Raw genomic sequence first — 16,921 nt, 5'->3', positions numbered from 1 at the left:
GGTTGATATCTATATAATAATAATTATTTTATTCTATTAATTATTATAAATATAAATTTTAAAATTATTATTTTATATATATATATATATATATATATATATATATATCAAATTCAGTCATGAATAACAATAAAGATTTAAATTTTATACTATAAAATGGGTTAAATGTAAATTTTTTTCCAACTAATGAAAGGTAAATATTTTTATATATATATATATATATATATATATATATATATATATATATATATATATAAATATATAAGTGCGGGTGTGAGACGAAAAATCAGAAACATGTAGATTTTCAGCGACTAGTTAGGTGCGGGAGACAAAACCCACTCTTGATGCACTCCTTTGCCATGCCTAAACATGACCCTCAAATAGTCTACCCGTGAATGATTCAATTTTGTAGTCTCCCACCTAATATATGCTGCCTATACAATTCCTTGGCCACAAGAAGCTAAACAACAACAAAGGGTCACGAGATTGGTTTCTTTACATCAATAGCATATTCATCAATTTTGGACTTGCATTTTTAATTCATTTTCTCCAAATCTACATGCTCACTTGTGAGTGGAATAGTTCATGTATAGTACAAAAAAAGTATTTGTCATAACAATATGAATGTAATTAATGATAATTCAATGATGCGTGAGTTACCTTAACTAATTTTACAAGAAAAAGAACTAGTCTCTAGCTCATAAAATGGAAAGATAAGTTTTGCTTAGCTCAAATAAGAATGCTGGTTGGTTGTGTACATGATTCACCATAAAAATTAATGCTTAGCTAGCTAGCTTGCTAGCTATGATACACATGCAATATAAGAATATGCAATTGGTTTTGTTTTTCAGAAGATGCAAATGTAAATTGGCTTTTTCCCACCACATAGAAACATGTTACATGATTGAACAAAATTGAAGTACTAATTAAAATCACAAGTTTTTTGTACATTATGTTGAAATTTAAGAAAGTTTTAGGCCTCATGGTATGTTTTGGAATTTTCTGAAAACATAAAATTCACGGATATAGAAACAAGATAGAAAATAATAAGTTTAGTGAGTTGTATTGAAGTATAAGAAGAGAACCAACCAAGTCATGTATCACACGAGGGACCATACAAAAAGTGAACATTCTACCAGCTGAGACCAAAATAAATCCTCCAAAAGGGTTTTTGAAACCCTCCAACCTTATACTTTTAATCAACAAAAACATGACACGTGGCAACCTTATTATGCTTTTGAGAATCCATTTCTGAACAATCATATATGTTATTTTTTTAGTACTATAAATAAGAGATGATCCTTGCTAGGCCAATGTGCTATGAGTCCTCTGAATATTACATTACATCCATTAGACCTTAGCCATTTTTCTTTCTTCAATTTCAATCTCCTTCAATTATTTTTTAAACAGGAATTTTTGTCTATATACATTGAAACATCATCAATAATTTAGCAACATTTTGTGGTTCCACATTGATAATCTCATCATGGATCTCATTCATACACTATTATTTATTCTCTGGATTACATTGATACTTATAAACCATAATGTGATAAATGTGGAAGGAAGGAACCATCTTCACAGCAAGCAAAAGAAAGTATCCCTTGTTCCTTCTAAGTCTTCTAATGAGCCAGAAAATCCTTCCAGTTCTTCTCCCAGTGTTCCTTCTGATCCTTATCCGACCGATCCTCGAGACTCCGATTCAGAGTGTATTTTCGATGTACGATCATTTGGAGCAGTTGGAGATGGTTCAACTGATGACACACCTGCATTCAAGGCAGCTTGGAAAGCAGCTTGTGGTGTAGAGTCTGGAGTTGTTCTTGTTCCAGAAAGTTACATCTTTAAGATCACTTCAACTATCTTTTCAGGTCCATGCAAGCCAGGATTAGTATTTCAAGTAAGATAATGACTTATATTCAATTTTCAATTTCCAATTTCATCACATCATTTTATTTTGTTACAAACATGATGGTAGTATTATTATATATTAAGAAGGTTTAAATGTAACTAGGTGGATGGTATGATAATAGCACCAGATGGACCTGATTCATGGCCAGAGGGAGATAGCAGAAATCAATGGCTTGTATTTTATAGACTTGACCAAATGAGTCTTAATGGTACAGGAACTATTGAAGGCAATGGAGATCAGTGGTGGGATCTCCCCTGCAAACCTCACAGGGTAATGACACTTTCAATTTATTCTCCTAATTACCATACTGTTAAATCATACACTACACAGTTAAACACCACTAATAATCTTTTTTAACTTTTTCAGGGTCCAGATGGAAAAACTTTGTCAGGACCATGTGGTAGTCCAGCTGTGAGTAAACCATTAATTAACTTTCTTCATAAATAATAACAACATTAATTTTGATATACGTTAGGATTAAACTTCTTTTTACTACTTTATATAACTTTTAAGGTAATTATTACTAATGTCTTCTAGTTGTTTTTATTTAAAAAAAAAAAATTGTAGATGATACGGTTCTTCATGAGCTCGAATTTGATGGTGAGTGGACTGCAAATTCAAAACAGTCCTCAATTCCACATGAAATTCGATGGCTGCCAAGGAGTGTTGATTGATAGGCTAACCATCTCTGCACCTAAACTCAGCCCTAACACAGATGGAATCCATGTTGAAAACTCACAGGCTGTTGGAATATATAACTCTATGATAAGCAATGGTATTTATGGCTATAGTCCAATTAATGTTTACTTACCCTGTTTGGTTATTAGCTTCTATATTAATTTCACTATTTCTATTATAATAATAGGGGATGATTGTATTTCAATTGGACCCGGAACCTCAGATGTGGACATAGCTGGTGTCACTTGTGGTCCTAGCCACGGGATTAGGTTGCTACATTTCATAATCTTCTCTTATTTTTCTCATTTAATAAAAATTAATGCCATATCAAGTAAACAACATGTTTTTGCATCATCATAGACAAATGTTACTACTATGTTAGTAGTAATGTTCCGAAAATCAAACCAAACATTAAACCGACTGAGACATTTAGTTCAAAAGTTTAACGGGGTTCAACCGCAGTCCAACCAATGATCATGAATTTTTTTAATACTAGAGTTTGAACCTAAATCTTTTGACGTCTCGAATTTCTTCCACTTTAATTTAAATCAATTAAACTATTCAACTACTCGTTTGCAATACCCTATTATTAAATTATCAACGGAATCTAGAGAGATGAAATATGAACCAAATCTCCAATTTCGTCACTAAATTTAGTGATAAAAAATCAGTGATTTATTTTTTTCCGACACTATTTTTTTAGTAAATTCTAATTTTCTAGTATTAAATTTGATCATGGGTGACTAAGCTTGGTGTTATGTTAATTTTGTACAGCATAGGAAGCCTTGGTGTGCACAACTCCCAAGCATGTGTTTCAAACTTAACAGTCCGTGACACAGTGATAAGGGAATCAGACAATGGACTAAGAATCAAGACATGGCAAGGTGGAATGGGATCAGTGACAGGTTTAAAATTTGAGAACATTCAAATGGAAAATGTAGGAAATTGTATCCTTATAGACCAATACTATTGTTTGACAAAGGAATGTCTAAATCAAACATCAGCTGTTCATGTTAATGATGTGTCCTACAAAAACATTAAGGGTACTTATGATGTTAGAACTGCTCCTATTCACTTTGCTTGTAGTGACAGTGTGGCTTGCACAAACATAACACTCTCTGAGGTTGAGCTTTTTCCTTATGAAGGAGAATTGTTGGATGACCCTTTTTGTTGGAATGCTTATGGGAATCAAGAGACATTGACTATACCTCCAATTAATTGCTTAAGAGAAGGTGACCCTGAGACTGTGGGTGATCTTTCTACATATCAATGCAGTGATTAATTAGTTATTAGAGACATTAATTACTCTAAATTTTGTTATATTGTATAATACATAGGTATAGAGTCTTGATAACTATTAGTATATGTTTTGATGGTTATGGTTTTGTTCTGTGTATGCCTCTTAGGATTCGTCCTTATTTGGGTGTATTATTCCCATAGAGTGATGACTTGTTGAATGACACTATAAAGTATATGTCTATGTGAATCCAAATGAATATGAACTTTGGATATTTAACTTATATAGAGTAATCTTCATTGGGCGCAATATAGTGAAAAACTCTACTCCAAATTTGCACAAGATATAACCCAAATTGCTGGGACATTTCTCTCCGTTAATTTTCACTAATCAGTTGAATTGAATCCAATATTACCTAAAGTGGCACAAAGTTCATTTCACATATTTGTTGTCTTTGTTTTTTTATTGCATTTGAGACATTCAATAATGTACAAAAAAACAAGACTTGATTATTTTTATTTTTACTAGACTTGATTATTTTAGGAAAATGATAAATTATTTACTTGATCGGGACATATTTGTATATAAGATTTACCCTATGCATTTTATTTTAGGTGAACACTTTTTTATTTGAATAGAAGCTATAAACCTCGATGTTAACAATAAAATAGTATTCTTTATTATTCTTTCACTATATCCATTTCTTCAATAGAACCACCAAAAATCAAAATTTGCTTGTGACATAATAAAACTACTTAGAATTTCAGATCTATTTTCCAATAGCTAGTTAGTATTGTCAAATTTCGATCTATTTTCCAATAGCTAGTTAGTATTGTCAAATTTCAAGTGCATTTGACATAATGTTAACAATTATCAGTTACACATTCAACAATCAATGAGTGTGAACTATGTCCATAAATCATACATGTTTATCTATCATATACTTTTTTAGTTCTTCCTAAAAAAGTTAAATGTTCTATTTGGGAGTTGTGACAATAAGATTATGAGAATGTTCTATTTGGGAGTTGTGACAATAAGATTATGAGAATGAGCTAGGATATAAAATTAGACACACAATTTATCATGAATGTTTAAAATTCTTTTCAGTAACAATTTGTGCTTGTATTGAGAAATTAACTAAAAAATATCGAAAAAGACAAATCATCTCATGAATTAGTCTTGAAAGATTATTGGTTCTCATGTAATATATGTCCTCATATTTTGTGTGATTTTTTTTGTTCATGTAACAATTATTTATCATATATTTGTTTAGATGAATTAAGTATCTTCTCAGTTTAATCTCTTTTACTCTGTTCTGATTTAATGTTTTGTTTAGAGTTTAATTTATATACTCTCAATTAATTAATAATGTTTGACTTCATTATTCTAATAATGCTCAATTCTCAATTCAATGATGCTTTGTTAACGATTGTTGTTACTACTAAAGTTTAATAGGAGTTCTGACTAACATTCAAGTATATAATGTTAATAACTCTTAAATAAAATATCTTCTGAGATAAAAATAAAAAATAAAAAATATCTTACATGAATTATAAATAAATAAGTTTATTTAATGTCAAATTCGCTCTTTATATTTATAAAATAAATTTTAAAATTTTTAAAATTAAAAGATAAATTTAATATTTCCATGTGTAACTAACTATGTAATTTGTCAAACAAAAAAACAACTAAAAAAAAAAACTCTTCAATTTACCCCTTGTCAGCTCTCCACAATTACCATTACTAATAAACGATTAAAAAAAGTAATTTATAAGTGGATGAAGAAACAAGTTAAAATTAAAATATGGATTTTTACAACATGAAAACTGTAGACATGGAATCCACAGCGAACAAAAAGATACTTAAAAGTATGGGCAACACATATATATTATGGTATATATAATTGAACTAGACATATATAGTTTCATTACAATATAGATCCTTCAAGTGGCACATACATCAAACATTGGTGAACCTAAGATATTCCTTTTTTGATGGTAGATTTGCAGTCTCAAAACCTTGAGGAAACATATCCTTGGCTTGTTCATTGGTGACATCAGGGGAAATGACAACAGGGTCCCCTGGTTTCCAGTTAGCAGGAGTTGCAATTTTATGCTTAGATGCCTTCTGAAGTGACTCTACTACCCTCAGCACTTCATCCATGTTCCTCCCAGTTGTTGCAGGGTACAAAAAACTTAGCTTGATCTACAAGAAATAAATTAACTAACCCATTATTTATTAAAGAAGATAAAATACTATAAAATTAATAATTTAGGTAAAAGATTTTTGCTTTGCACCTTCTTATCTGGCCCAATTATATGAAGAGCCCTTGATGGTAGGTTCCCATTGGAATCTTTCTCATCAGGATCTACCATGTTGAGTTGCTTGATGATTTCTCTTTTGGGATCACTAATTATTGGATAGTTCACCTTTGCCCCTGGCTGTAATTACACATTTTTTTACATTACATTTTATTGATACACCATATTTACAAACATTCACTCACATAATTTTGATAACTTTTCCATCAAGTCACTTTCAACCAAAGTCAATTTTAAAAAATAATTCAGTAAAAATAAATTTACACAATTAGAAACATAAATATAATTTTAGTGTGCAAGTAATGACTCACAGTGTGGGCTTCAATGTCTTTGATCCACTCCTTGTGTGATTCCAAGTCATCACAAGACAAACCTACTAGCAAAACTCCTCTTTTATAAAATTCAGAAGCATACTGAGCCATTTTACCAAGTTCCGTGGTACAAACTGGGGTGAAATCACCTGGATGAGAGAAGAGAATGGTCCATGTATCAGAACAGAATTGATGGAGTTTGATCTTGCCTTGAGTTGTATCAACTTGAAGATCAGGAATAGTGTCTCCAATAGTAAGGCCAGGCATTTTTTATGCAAAAGTATTGAATTTGAGAATGATTTTGAAACCGGTGTTACAGAATGAGTGCTTATAAAGAGAGAGCAGTTGTTTGCATGAACAGAACGTGGCAAGTTAGTGGGTGTGATTATCAACCTGCACCCTGCTGTTGCTTACATTTACGACCACGTATGCTCCTACTTTTGACCTTTCCACTTTTTCACGTCATAATTGTTTCTGTTTTTCAAGTTTGAAAAAGGGAAAACAATTATAAATAAAAACAAATTCCGTTGCCGGGACTTGAACCCGGGTCTTTCGGGTGAGAGCCGAATATCCTGACCAACTAGACTACAACGGATCATGCAATTTGTAATCTATACATTATTTAAAAAGGAGCATCTATTTTATTTTGTGCCTTTAATGTTACCTCTAATTGTTAGTATGGTTAATTAAAATTTAATGTATTTTAAAATTCAAAGAAAAACAATAAAAGAAGTTGTTATTGGATCAAAAAATATAAGAGAATTATTAATAAAATAGTATGAAGTTGATAATTTATCTGCTACAAACATATGAAGGAATTGTTAAAATAATATTAGACAAGTCACTTTCAACCAAAGTCAATTTTAAAAAATAATTCAGTAAAAATAAATTTACACAATTAGAAACATAAATATAATTTTAGTGTGCAAGTAATGACTCACAGTGTGGGCTTCAATGTCTTTGATCCACTCCTTGTGTGATTCCAAGTCATCACAAGACAAACCTACTAGCAAAACTCCTCTTTTATAAAATTCAGAAGCATACTGAGCCATTTTACCAAGTTCCGTGGTACAAACTGGGGTGAAATCACCTGGATGAGAGAAGAGAATGGTCCATGTATCAGAACAGAATTGATGGAGTTTGATCTTGCCTTGAGTTGTATCAACTTGAAGATCAGGAATAGTGTCTCCAATAGTAAGGCCAGGCATTTTTTATGCAAAAGTATTGAATTTGAGAATGATTTTGAAACCGGTGTTACAGAATGAGTGCTTATAAAGAGAGAGCAGTTGTTTGCATGAACAGAACGTGGCAAGTTAGTGGGTGTGATTATCAACCTGCACCCTGCTGTTGCTTACATTTACGACCACGTATGCTCCTACTTTTGACCTTTCCACTTTTTCACGTCATAATTGTTTCTGTTTTTCAAGTTTGAAAAAGGGAAAACAATTATAAATAAAAACAAATTCCGTTGCCGGGACTTGAACCCGGGTCTTTCGGGTGAGAGCCGAATATCCTGACCAACTAGACTACAACGGATCATGCAATTTGTAATCTATACATTATTTAAAAAGGAGCATCTATTTTATTTTGTGCCTTTAATGTTACCTCTAATTGTTAGTATGGTTAATTAAAATTTAATGTATTTTAAAATTCAAAGAAAAACAATAAAAGAAGTTGTTATTGGATCAAAAAATATAAGAGAATTATTAATAAAATAGTATGAAGTTGATAATTTATCTGCTACAAACATATGAAGGAATTGTTAAAATAATATTAGAAGTTATTTATTTTGCTACCTATTCAACCGCGTTATTTTGATATATATTTTTTTAATTAAATATATTTGATTTGATTTTTTAAATTATTTTTTACATTTTTATTCATTAAAATAATGATTAATCATTTGTTATTTTTTTACATAAAAATTTGAATAAATGAGAAACGTTAAAATAAAGTATTATACTATATTCGTTTCTTTCTTAGAAGTCTTAAATTGAACTTTAACATTGAAGAAACACCTAAACCTAACGACCTCTCCATCTAGTGTGAGTCTCTTATATCCTATACTTGAACTACCGTTAATATCAATGGAACTCGTCTTCTAACTACACCCTCAAGAAGACTTTCTATACAAGAATCCAACACTGTGACTTTCGATATAAAGATTTAACCCAGTGATCAAAATGCTTCAGGATAACAAGATATTTAACACCACACCTCCAACCAAAAACTTAAGGCAATGGATCATCAATCTTATATATCAAACATTTACTATGTTTTTTTTAGTAGATGTGAAACTTAACCACTTGAATTAATCACTTACATTAGAAAATAGAGTAGACGTTAGGAATAAAATAATCAATATATTTTTTACTAATTTTATATTATTAATTAATATTTTAATTATTTATTTATTGTTTTTTTTTTGTTTATCTTATCAATTCATACACACATATATATATGTGTGTGTGTAGCATGTCACATCATACAAAATCCTTTATTGGTTAAGTTTGTTTGAAAATCGTTAATAAGATATTAAATAAATTTGATCGTCTAAATAAAACCTCGTTTTATATAATTTGTGTCATAGATAAGTTTGAAAAGAATGAAAAATCTTATTCTTACTCTAATTATTAGTAATGTTCGATTACAAAATCAATAATAAGTAGGCTTTGCCCTCTTTTTATAAAAAAAAATAAATAATGATCAATTATCTAAAATATCTTTTTTAATTAAAAAAAGAACCTAGTTATTATTTGGGATTTCCTATGTATTCCTCATCACGCAGTATAGCCCTAGTAAAAAAAGCTAGTCATTATTCATATAAATAAATATGAACCTAGTCGAAATATATATATATATATATATATATATATATATAACAAAGAGCAAGACAGATAAATAATCAATAAATATAAATACCACAAACTATCTTAGGAACAAAGCTAGAATTTGGAGGTTCTCCACAAAAGCTTTATCTCTTTGAGTTGGTGTACTTTAGTGCATGACTCCTAATCTAGTAAAAAGAGGAATAGAAGGCAAAAAATAATACCCATCTTGGAAAACACAAAAACTTTGTATTTCACAAAAATAATACCCATACTGGAAACATTTAAAATTTTAATTACATTCCATTAATGTTTTGATGGAGAAAATAATTAAATTAATTTGCTAATGATAGTTGATATCTGCCTAGATCAAAAACTAAAATGTAATGGTAGAAATTTATTTGCTAATTTTAGTTTCTCTTTAGACACTTTCTATTATATTATTTTAGAGTATCCCTTAATTGAGCTCTTTAGTTGTTTTTAATGATATTTTTTATACATATATAAAATAAAAAATTGACTAATGATCTATCATCATTAATTCATAATCCGTTTCAATTGAACATTTATTGGCGACCATCATGTTACATTTGGCCTTACATTATTAACCTTTAATCATAAATTTTCTTATGACTATAAATAATAGTTACTTTTCAAAGATATTAGATTTTTCTAATCTATAAATAATTAAGAGAGAAAAAGACAACGCCAATAAATTCAACAAAAGGAAGAAAAGGAAATGATGTTTTGATGCAAAACTTGTGACAACACACACTCACTTGTTGCACTCAAATATCTTTCTACTACCTTATCACACAAAATAATTAGGATAAGAGAAAAAAGAATTATTTAAGTTTATTTGTAAATCAAGTACTTTTTGTCAACAAAATTACACCAGGTCAAGTCTAACTGATAGTAGTATTGTGATAAAAAAAACATATTGTTAATAAATGGGTATATGAAAATTAAAAGTTGTTTATTTAAATATAAGAGTTTATTGAGAAAAAGAAATCCATACTCATTACTAAAATGAATATTGGAAAAAAAGTTACACGCTTTAAAAGAGTATGAATGGGGCCCACATATGTTGTTATAATTTTTCTAGTAGTTGCTGATAATGAGGCCCACGTAGCTTTTGAATTCAGTTTTTTTTCTTTCTATTAAACCTTGTCGATCAGAATCAATGAATTTGTTATTGGATTGGATGATTTATTCATCAAATTTCGGTAGAATATACTTCAGATTAAAATGCACGATGAAATATAATGTTTCGGATTATTATAAATACATGGATGGAACTTGTTCAGGTTTTGCTTTGCCGGCTGGAATAGATATTCAGAACTGCAATACATCTTTCTATCAATCCCATTCCCCCTCTTTGCTGGAAATTCATACTAGGAGTTTGAAGATGGATGATTCAGAGGCCGTTATTGCAACAAACAAAAAGGATAGCAATTATATACATGAAGATATCATGTGCTTGATTATGTCAAAACTGCCTCTAAAATCATTAAGACGTACGATTTGATTGTTGGGGTAAATCGTTGTTCTACTTATTTAGAACCCAATATTTCAAGAACATCTACCGCAACAATTTGGTGTCTAATAACCATTACGATTACGATGCTACATATATCGTCCTATATCGTGGTCATAACTTCAATTACCATTGCGAGTTTTATTTCCTTTCTGGTGAAAGACATGAGAACAAAGTCAAATTAGACTGGCCGCCTCCATTTAAAGATGATGATACTAATATTTTTATTTTGGGTTCTGTTAGTATTAACGGTATTCTTTGTCTCACAAAAAGCCATATTCGTAATCGATTTGTACTGTGGAATCCAACTACTAATGAATTTAAGAGCATTCAACCCATCCTTTTTGAGGATTTATCATATTATCAGATCAATCATTTTAGTGGATTTGGATATGATCATGGTACAAATGACTACAAAATGACTAACTTTGTACGTTGTTTGAACATAGAAGATGAAGATAGATCTTATAAAACATATTGGGAGATATATTCTCTAAGAAGTAATTGTTGGAGGAAGCTTGATGTCTATCTACCAAACTATTATTTTATGCCAAAGCAAGATATGAGTGTCTACATGGATGGAGTATATCATTGGTGGATTATACCTCATGTTTCAACTCTTAATGAGTGTTTGCTGTCATTTGACTTTAGCAAGGAGAAAGTGTTTATAACATCTAGACCTTCCTACTTTGATGCTTGTTTGCACAAGTTTCAAGAGAGACATTTGACGATTTTAAACGGGTCCATTGCATTCATATCAACTTATATAGGTGCGGCTCAATTTTGCATATCAATTTTGGGTGAAGTTAGTGTGAAAGAATCTTGGACCAAACTCTGCGTTGTTGAGTCCTTACATTCACTTCAATACCCCATTGGAGTTGGGAAGAGTAATATAGTCTTCTTTTGTTGGGAAAAATAGCATAAGTTAAAAAATTAAGACACAATCACAACACAAGAATATAACGTGGAAACTCCAAAACCGGAGAAAAAACCACGGCTACTGCCTAAACCGGCAACCAGAGAATTAATACTATGTGAAAATTGTTACAACACATAGACTTCTCTCACTCACACCCCAGACACCCCAGCACAACCACACTCTTACAAAGCAAATATATAAACTAAGTCAGATACAAGCTTAAAGTGCTATTGCTGACTGGTGCATTTGAAAACAAATGACTAAAACCCAATATATAGCATTGGCCTTCTCCTTATTCTCCCACACTAAAGGATGTGGGACTTGCAATCAACCCCAACATCTTTAACACAAGATGATGATAAACTAGTATTGGTTGATTTAACTAGTGGGATGACGGAGGAGTATGGTGTTAAACAAAATGGATTTGGTTCTCATATAGGAAAATATAAGAAAAGCTTTCTTCCAATTGGGAGAATGAATAATTAACCGTTTTTCTTGTTTTCACCCGATAAATATATGATTATGATTGTTATTATTTTTCTTTATATTCAAAGTGGCTTGTCTGTAGATATAACAATTATTATCAAGTAATAATGTCGTGCGATGATATGAATCATGTTTTATAAATTTTATTTTGAAGGTTTTTACTCTTTCTACTCATAAATTAATTTGATTTTGATTTCAATTGTAAGAATGGTCTTTTTACCCTTTATTCAATTACCTCCAATTTTACATAGAAACTATAGTGTAACAAGTAACAACCCCGTACTATGTAGATGCCATAATTTCGTTTGAAATTGATTTCATATGTCAAATGGTCGAAAAATTCATTGAATTATTCGTACTCCTACATATACACATAACTAACATCCTTTCGTACTCACATTTCGAAAATTGACAACATAAACTTGAAGTAGAGATAATAAAACTTAAACTCAAACTTATTTACAATATCAATTCCGATGAATATTTTAGAAGAGCTTACAATGTTAAACATATGTAGCATGATATAGTAGTCACACTCATAATTTGAAGTTTATCTCTAACTTTAAAATTAAAATCATAGAAAAAATGTTAAATACATAAAATTGTTATAATATTATAAATAAAGTTATGCATTTGTAAACAACTTACTATAAGAAAACTCTATGTTATCTCTGGTTTAATTCTCAAACCTAGCCACCTATAATAACCTTCAAAAGTTCTACTAAATAAAAAAATTATTAAAATTGTGTTATAAAATATATTACAATACTTATTAACAATATAAATAAATTAAATAATTACAAATCAACAATGTGACATATTTTTTTATCTAGTTTTCTTCTCAATGAACATATAAAGACTACATTAAGCTCTTTAGGATTAATAATAAACAATTGTCAATGCAACTACAATAAACAATTAAATATGTGTTGTATTCAATTTTCTCTAAATTTGTCCAGACACAAATTATACAAAATGAAAGATGTAAAATATGTAATTTAACTTGCCAATACAACTGGCAAAATCTCTTGCATCCATCCAAAATACTTAAAAAAAATCTTATAAAACATATTATTATTTTTTTGAAAATTATAAAGCATAAGATGAAAAAAATATTATAGCATATACTTCAATAATAAATGCAAAATTTAGCGGAAAAAAATGCAAATAATAATTTCATCTCTAGTCTCCAAACAAAAGAAAACAAAATGATAAAGATACATTTCAAATAAATGAGTTTAGCATGTCATTTTTTTACTTTTTTTTACCATAATATATAGCTCTCCCTCAAATAATTTGAGGGACAATTTAATGCAATTAACAATAAACTCAAAATGAACCTCTCTTACATGCTTTGTGGCATTTTATCAAATAGATATGATGACACCAAAAGGTAGCATCACATGGTAAAAGAGGAACCTTTTGTATATGAGTAATGCTTTCTTAATTTGATAGTTTTGTAAAGAAAATAAAATGAATGGAATGAAGATGGTCGTTTTGGTCGAAATTGAAGCAAGACTAAATTTTAAATGTTCATTGTGTTATGTGCTTTAGCTGCAATTGAGAAACTATCTGTGTTCTTATTTTCATTACATTTTTTGTTGTAACTATGAAAGTTCTTGTCTTGCACTCAGAACATGAAACTTTGTTATTCTTTGGACATGAACTTATGCTTATATATACTAATCATTTTAACCACGTAAGTTGTGAACGATTATTGTTATATGATTTGCATAATAAATTATCAACAATTGTAATGATAGAAAATTACTCACAATGATATCTCTACATAAATAAAACTTAATGTTAAGTGAGCAAGAACTTGAGAACCTGTCCCAACGAAGTGGTAACGATAAAATGGCAGGGGTTGTGAAGTCGACACGTTAGAAGAAAGCCAAGAAGTCGGAACTTAGGTTGTAAGTGTTCACCATATGGAGGTTAGGGAAAATTATACTATATTTGTTATGTCCGCCTTAAATCGGTTATTAAATATTTACAAAATTATCATCGCCTCATTTTATTAAGTCGTTTATCCAATTCACCGACTTAAAATATATTTTTTTTTTATTTTTACTGTCTCTCTTAAATCAGTTGTCAATATATATACCGTATTAAACGTACGTGTTTCGTATATTTATAAAATTGTCGCCGGCTTATTTGTTAAGTTTGGTGACATGTAAACGACTTAAATATTAAAAACTCAATTGTTTACTAGTGTTCTCACACAACAATAAAAAATAGACAAGTAAATTTATAATAATATTTAAAAATGAACAATTTGATTTTTACAATTTTTTTAATTAATAGTGTCAAATTGCACTTTTTGTTTTTGTGTAAGTGCTATTTTATACGAGGACATTACAATTAGTTGCAATAAGTTGCTAAGTAACAATTCCCTTAAAAAAATACAATACAATATTGTTATAAAACAAATTACTATCAATTTTTGAGTTATTTGAATTAATTTACCCAGTATACATATTTATAACTTATTAATTTACTTGGTTGTCTTAAATAAAATCTTAATTCATGCATTTGCATCTTGAAATAAGGTGATATAGGTATAAGCTTTTTATTTTATTTTATATAGGTATAAGCTTATCTCTGAAGGAGGGGTTACCATGGATGTCAAATAGTATTTGTTTTTTAATTAAATAAATGGTATATTGCTAATTTAAATCGTTTATCGTAAAAACTAAAAAATGGTCGGTTGATGGAAAAATTATTTTGGAATTTTTCTTGTTGTAGAGACTAAATTTTCAATATTTAAATGTTGTCACAAATCTAAACATCTCTTTTAAATATCTTCTGAGACTTAATTATCTCTCTTTAATTATTATCAAAAGATATAATTTTTTTCTTTTTCTAAATAGTCATTCAAATTTTATAAAAATAAAAAGTGATTTAAATAAAAACGAAGTTATCTTAAAATGTACTTTATTTTTCAAAGACGTATTTTACAAATTTTTTTGAGTTAAAATGTATCTTTACTCAATTTTATTTTGAAATTATTATACTATTTTATTTACGAATTTTGGTAATAAATAACTTAAAAACAAGTGTATTTAGACACTCGTTAAAAAATAAAAATAAAAAATTATATTTTTTATTTAAAAAATAAATTTTAAACCTGTAAATAGTTAAAAAAAATACAAATTTCAATATATTTCTACTTAAATTTTTTTATATTTGAATCCTTAATAAATAGTAAAATATTTGTTTAAAAAGAACAAGTTCTCAAATACTCTTTTGGACACTTGTGAACCTTTATCTATTTATTTACAATAAGTTGAGTGTTAAATTAGAATTGGTTCAAATATGAATCCTAAAATAAAATCTTCGCCCCATCGACTATACAAATGTAATTTTGGAGAAAGTTTTGCGGATCTGTATTTGGGGATGAATGCTGTGGTTGTTGTGATGAATTGGATTGCAGAGTTGAGGAACAAGAATGGGTGAATCAAATGGTTTGAAATTGGTTTTGCATGATGCACCACTATTTAGAAATCATTATAATTTCCATGTCAAAATATCTCTATGGCAGAAATTAACACTTTTTGCTGTTATTTATTTAAGGTGGAATCCTTTTTGCTTAACATCAAAGAAAAAATGCAACAGATGTTCAAACATAATACAAATTATGATTAAAATAACAGTTAGACAATGGTGTGGGTGTGGTATACTCCTTTCATCTCCTATGGTTTAAATTTTTTGCATATGTATAAAAAATATAATAATTACAACAAAAAATTATTTTATCAAATTACATATCATAACTATTTATAAGTTTTTCATAATTATTAATATAAAGTATACTAATATTTTATAAATTAAAGCATACTAATATTTTACAAACGCAACTACGATGGCTATTCATATATGAATTTATTCAACAACAAAAAAATTAACAATGAAAGTTAGTAATTGATTTTATGTTAGTATTGTTTTTCTTTACTTGAGTTTGAAATTATGTGACCAGTTGAATTATCCACTCATCCCTTAAATATATTCAGAAAGAAAAATAATAATAATTATCCCATTTTTTTAACTTTACCACTTTGAATATTAAATAAAATATGTGATTTTAATTCATGCAATTATAGTTTTTTTTAGTCTAAATAAGTTTTTTTGTTCAGATATAGTTTCCATAAATTTAAAAATTGTTGTTTTGAGTTATTAACATCGTATGTGGTCCAATAAAATCATGTCACCTGGATTAATTAGCTGACGACAGAGATTAAAAACAATAAATTTTGAATTTACATGGTCTAAATTCAAATAAAAGATTTACATAGACTGAAACCTAAAAATGTTATTGTCAGAGAGTCTCCAAGAGCGCCAAGAGCAACATTAGGCTAAATATACAGAACCTCTAAAATATTTTGACATTACATCTCAACCCAAAACCTTAAGACAGTAAGTATATAGGTCAACATTCTTACATATCAAGTTAGCTCATTTTAAATCAATGTGAGGGTTAACCGCTCACACTTGAATGTAACAATCTTTCCATCAAGTATGAGACTCTCACATCATATATACTCACACCGCCGTTATCACCAATGGAAACCGCATCCCAACTACATCGCCAAGAAAACTTTTGATACATGAATCCAACACTAGATTCCACTCCCACTCACCCACCAAGTCAATCTATGACTCTGAAACCATTTGTTGGAGAGTCTAAAGAGCGTC

At 29.1% G+C, this 16,921-nt stretch overlaps 3 protein-coding genes and 2 non-coding genes across 5 annotated transcripts; 2 read left to right on the top strand and 3 right to left on the bottom strand.

The window, feature by feature from the left end:
- Nucleotides 1-1,315: 1,315 nt before the first annotated feature.
- LOC101508055 (polygalacturonase At1g48100-like) lies at nucleotides 1,316-4,107 on the top strand. Its single transcript, XM_004504598.4, has 6 exons — nucleotides 1,316-1,897; nucleotides 2,012-2,179; nucleotides 2,276-2,320; nucleotides 2,477-2,684; nucleotides 2,775-2,856; nucleotides 3,362-4,107. The coding sequence occupies exons 1-6, from the start codon at nucleotides 1,487-1,489 to the stop codon at nucleotides 3,867-3,869; spliced, it is 1,422 nt and encodes a 473-aa protein (XP_004504655.1). The 5' UTR covers nucleotides 1,316-1,486; the 3' UTR covers nucleotides 3,870-4,107.
- Nucleotides 4,108-5,599: 1,492 nt separating this feature from the next.
- On the bottom strand, nucleotides 5,600-6,771 carry LOC101507526 (1-Cys peroxiredoxin). Its single transcript, XM_004504595.4, has 3 exons — nucleotides 6,457-6,771; nucleotides 6,122-6,265; nucleotides 5,600-6,029 (listed from the first exon to the last, which is right to left on the bottom strand). The coding sequence occupies exons 1-3, from the start codon at nucleotides 6,721-6,723 to the stop codon at nucleotides 5,784-5,786; spliced, it is 657 nt and encodes a 218-aa protein (XP_004504652.1). The 5' UTR covers nucleotides 6,724-6,771; the 3' UTR covers nucleotides 5,600-5,783.
- A 207-nt stretch (nucleotides 6,772-6,978) lies between these two features.
- On the bottom strand, nucleotides 6,979-7,051 carry TRNAE-CUC (transfer RNA glutamic acid (anticodon CUC)). Its single transcript has one exon. It is a non-coding gene; the product is annotated as a tRNA-Glu (tRNA).
- An 868-nt stretch (nucleotides 7,052-7,919) lies between these two features.
- TRNAE-CUC (transfer RNA glutamic acid (anticodon CUC)) lies at nucleotides 7,920-7,992 on the bottom strand. Its single transcript has one exon. It is a non-coding gene; the product is annotated as a tRNA-Glu (tRNA).
- Nucleotides 7,993-10,572: 2,580 nt separating this feature from the next.
- Nucleotides 10,573-11,740, top strand: LOC101507314 (F-box protein At4g22390-like). The gene is made up of 2 exons (XM_004504857.1): nucleotides 10,573-10,760; nucleotides 10,846-11,740. The coding sequence occupies exons 1-2, from the start codon at nucleotides 10,573-10,575 to the stop codon at nucleotides 11,738-11,740; spliced, it is 1,083 nt and encodes a 360-aa protein (XP_004504914.1).
- The last annotated feature ends 5,181 nt before the right edge of the window (nucleotides 11,741-16,921 follow it).

The sequence above is a fragment of the Cicer arietinum genome, chromosome 6 (assembly GCF_000331145.2).
Source record: "Cicer arietinum cultivar CDC Frontier isolate Library 1 chromosome 6, Cicar.CDCFrontier_v2.0, whole genome shotgun sequence".
Classification (NCBI taxonomy): Eukaryota; Viridiplantae; Streptophyta; class Magnoliopsida; order Fabales; family Fabaceae; genus Cicer; species Cicer arietinum.
The sequence above is the reverse complement of the archived record's forward strand: the minus strand, read 5'-3'. Positions and strand labels throughout refer to the sequence as shown.

What these genes read in the sequence shown, in the direction of transcription:
- LOC101508055 (XM_004504598.4), top strand. Translation starts at nt 1,487, where the DNA reads ATGGATCTCATTCATACACTATTATTTATTCTCTGGATTACATTGATA. An exon ending in AGCCAGGATTAGTATTTCAA is followed by an intron (nt 1,898 to 2,011) that starts GTAAGATAATGA and finishes AAATGTAACTAG; the next exon opens with GTGGATGGTATGATAATAGC. An exon ending in TCCCCTGCAAACCTCACAGG is followed by an intron (nt 2,180 to 2,275) that starts GTAATGACACTT and finishes TAACTTTTTCAG; the next exon opens with GGTCCAGATGGAAAAACTTT.
- LOC101507314 (XM_004504857.1), top strand. Translation starts at nt 10,573, where the DNA reads ATGGATGGAACTTGTTCAGGTTTTGCTTTGCCGGCTGGAATAGATATT. An exon ending in TATATACATGAAGATATCAT is followed by an intron (nt 10,761 to 10,845) that starts GTGCTTGATTAT and finishes CTACTTATTTAG; the next exon opens with AACCCAATATTTCAAGAACA.
- LOC101507526 (XM_004504595.4), bottom strand. Translation starts at nt 6,723, where the DNA reads ATGCCTGGCCTTACTATTGGAGACACTATTCCTGATCTTCAAGTTGAT. An exon ending in AAGACATTGAAGCCCACACT is followed by an intron (nt 6,266 to 6,456) that starts GTGAGTCATTAC and finishes GTGTAATTACAG; the next exon opens with CCAGGGGCAAAGGTGAACTA. An exon ending in TAATTGGGCCAGATAAGAAG is followed by an intron (nt 6,030 to 6,121) that starts GTGCAAAGCAAA and finishes TATTTCTTGTAG; the next exon opens with ATCAAGCTAAGTTTTTTGTA.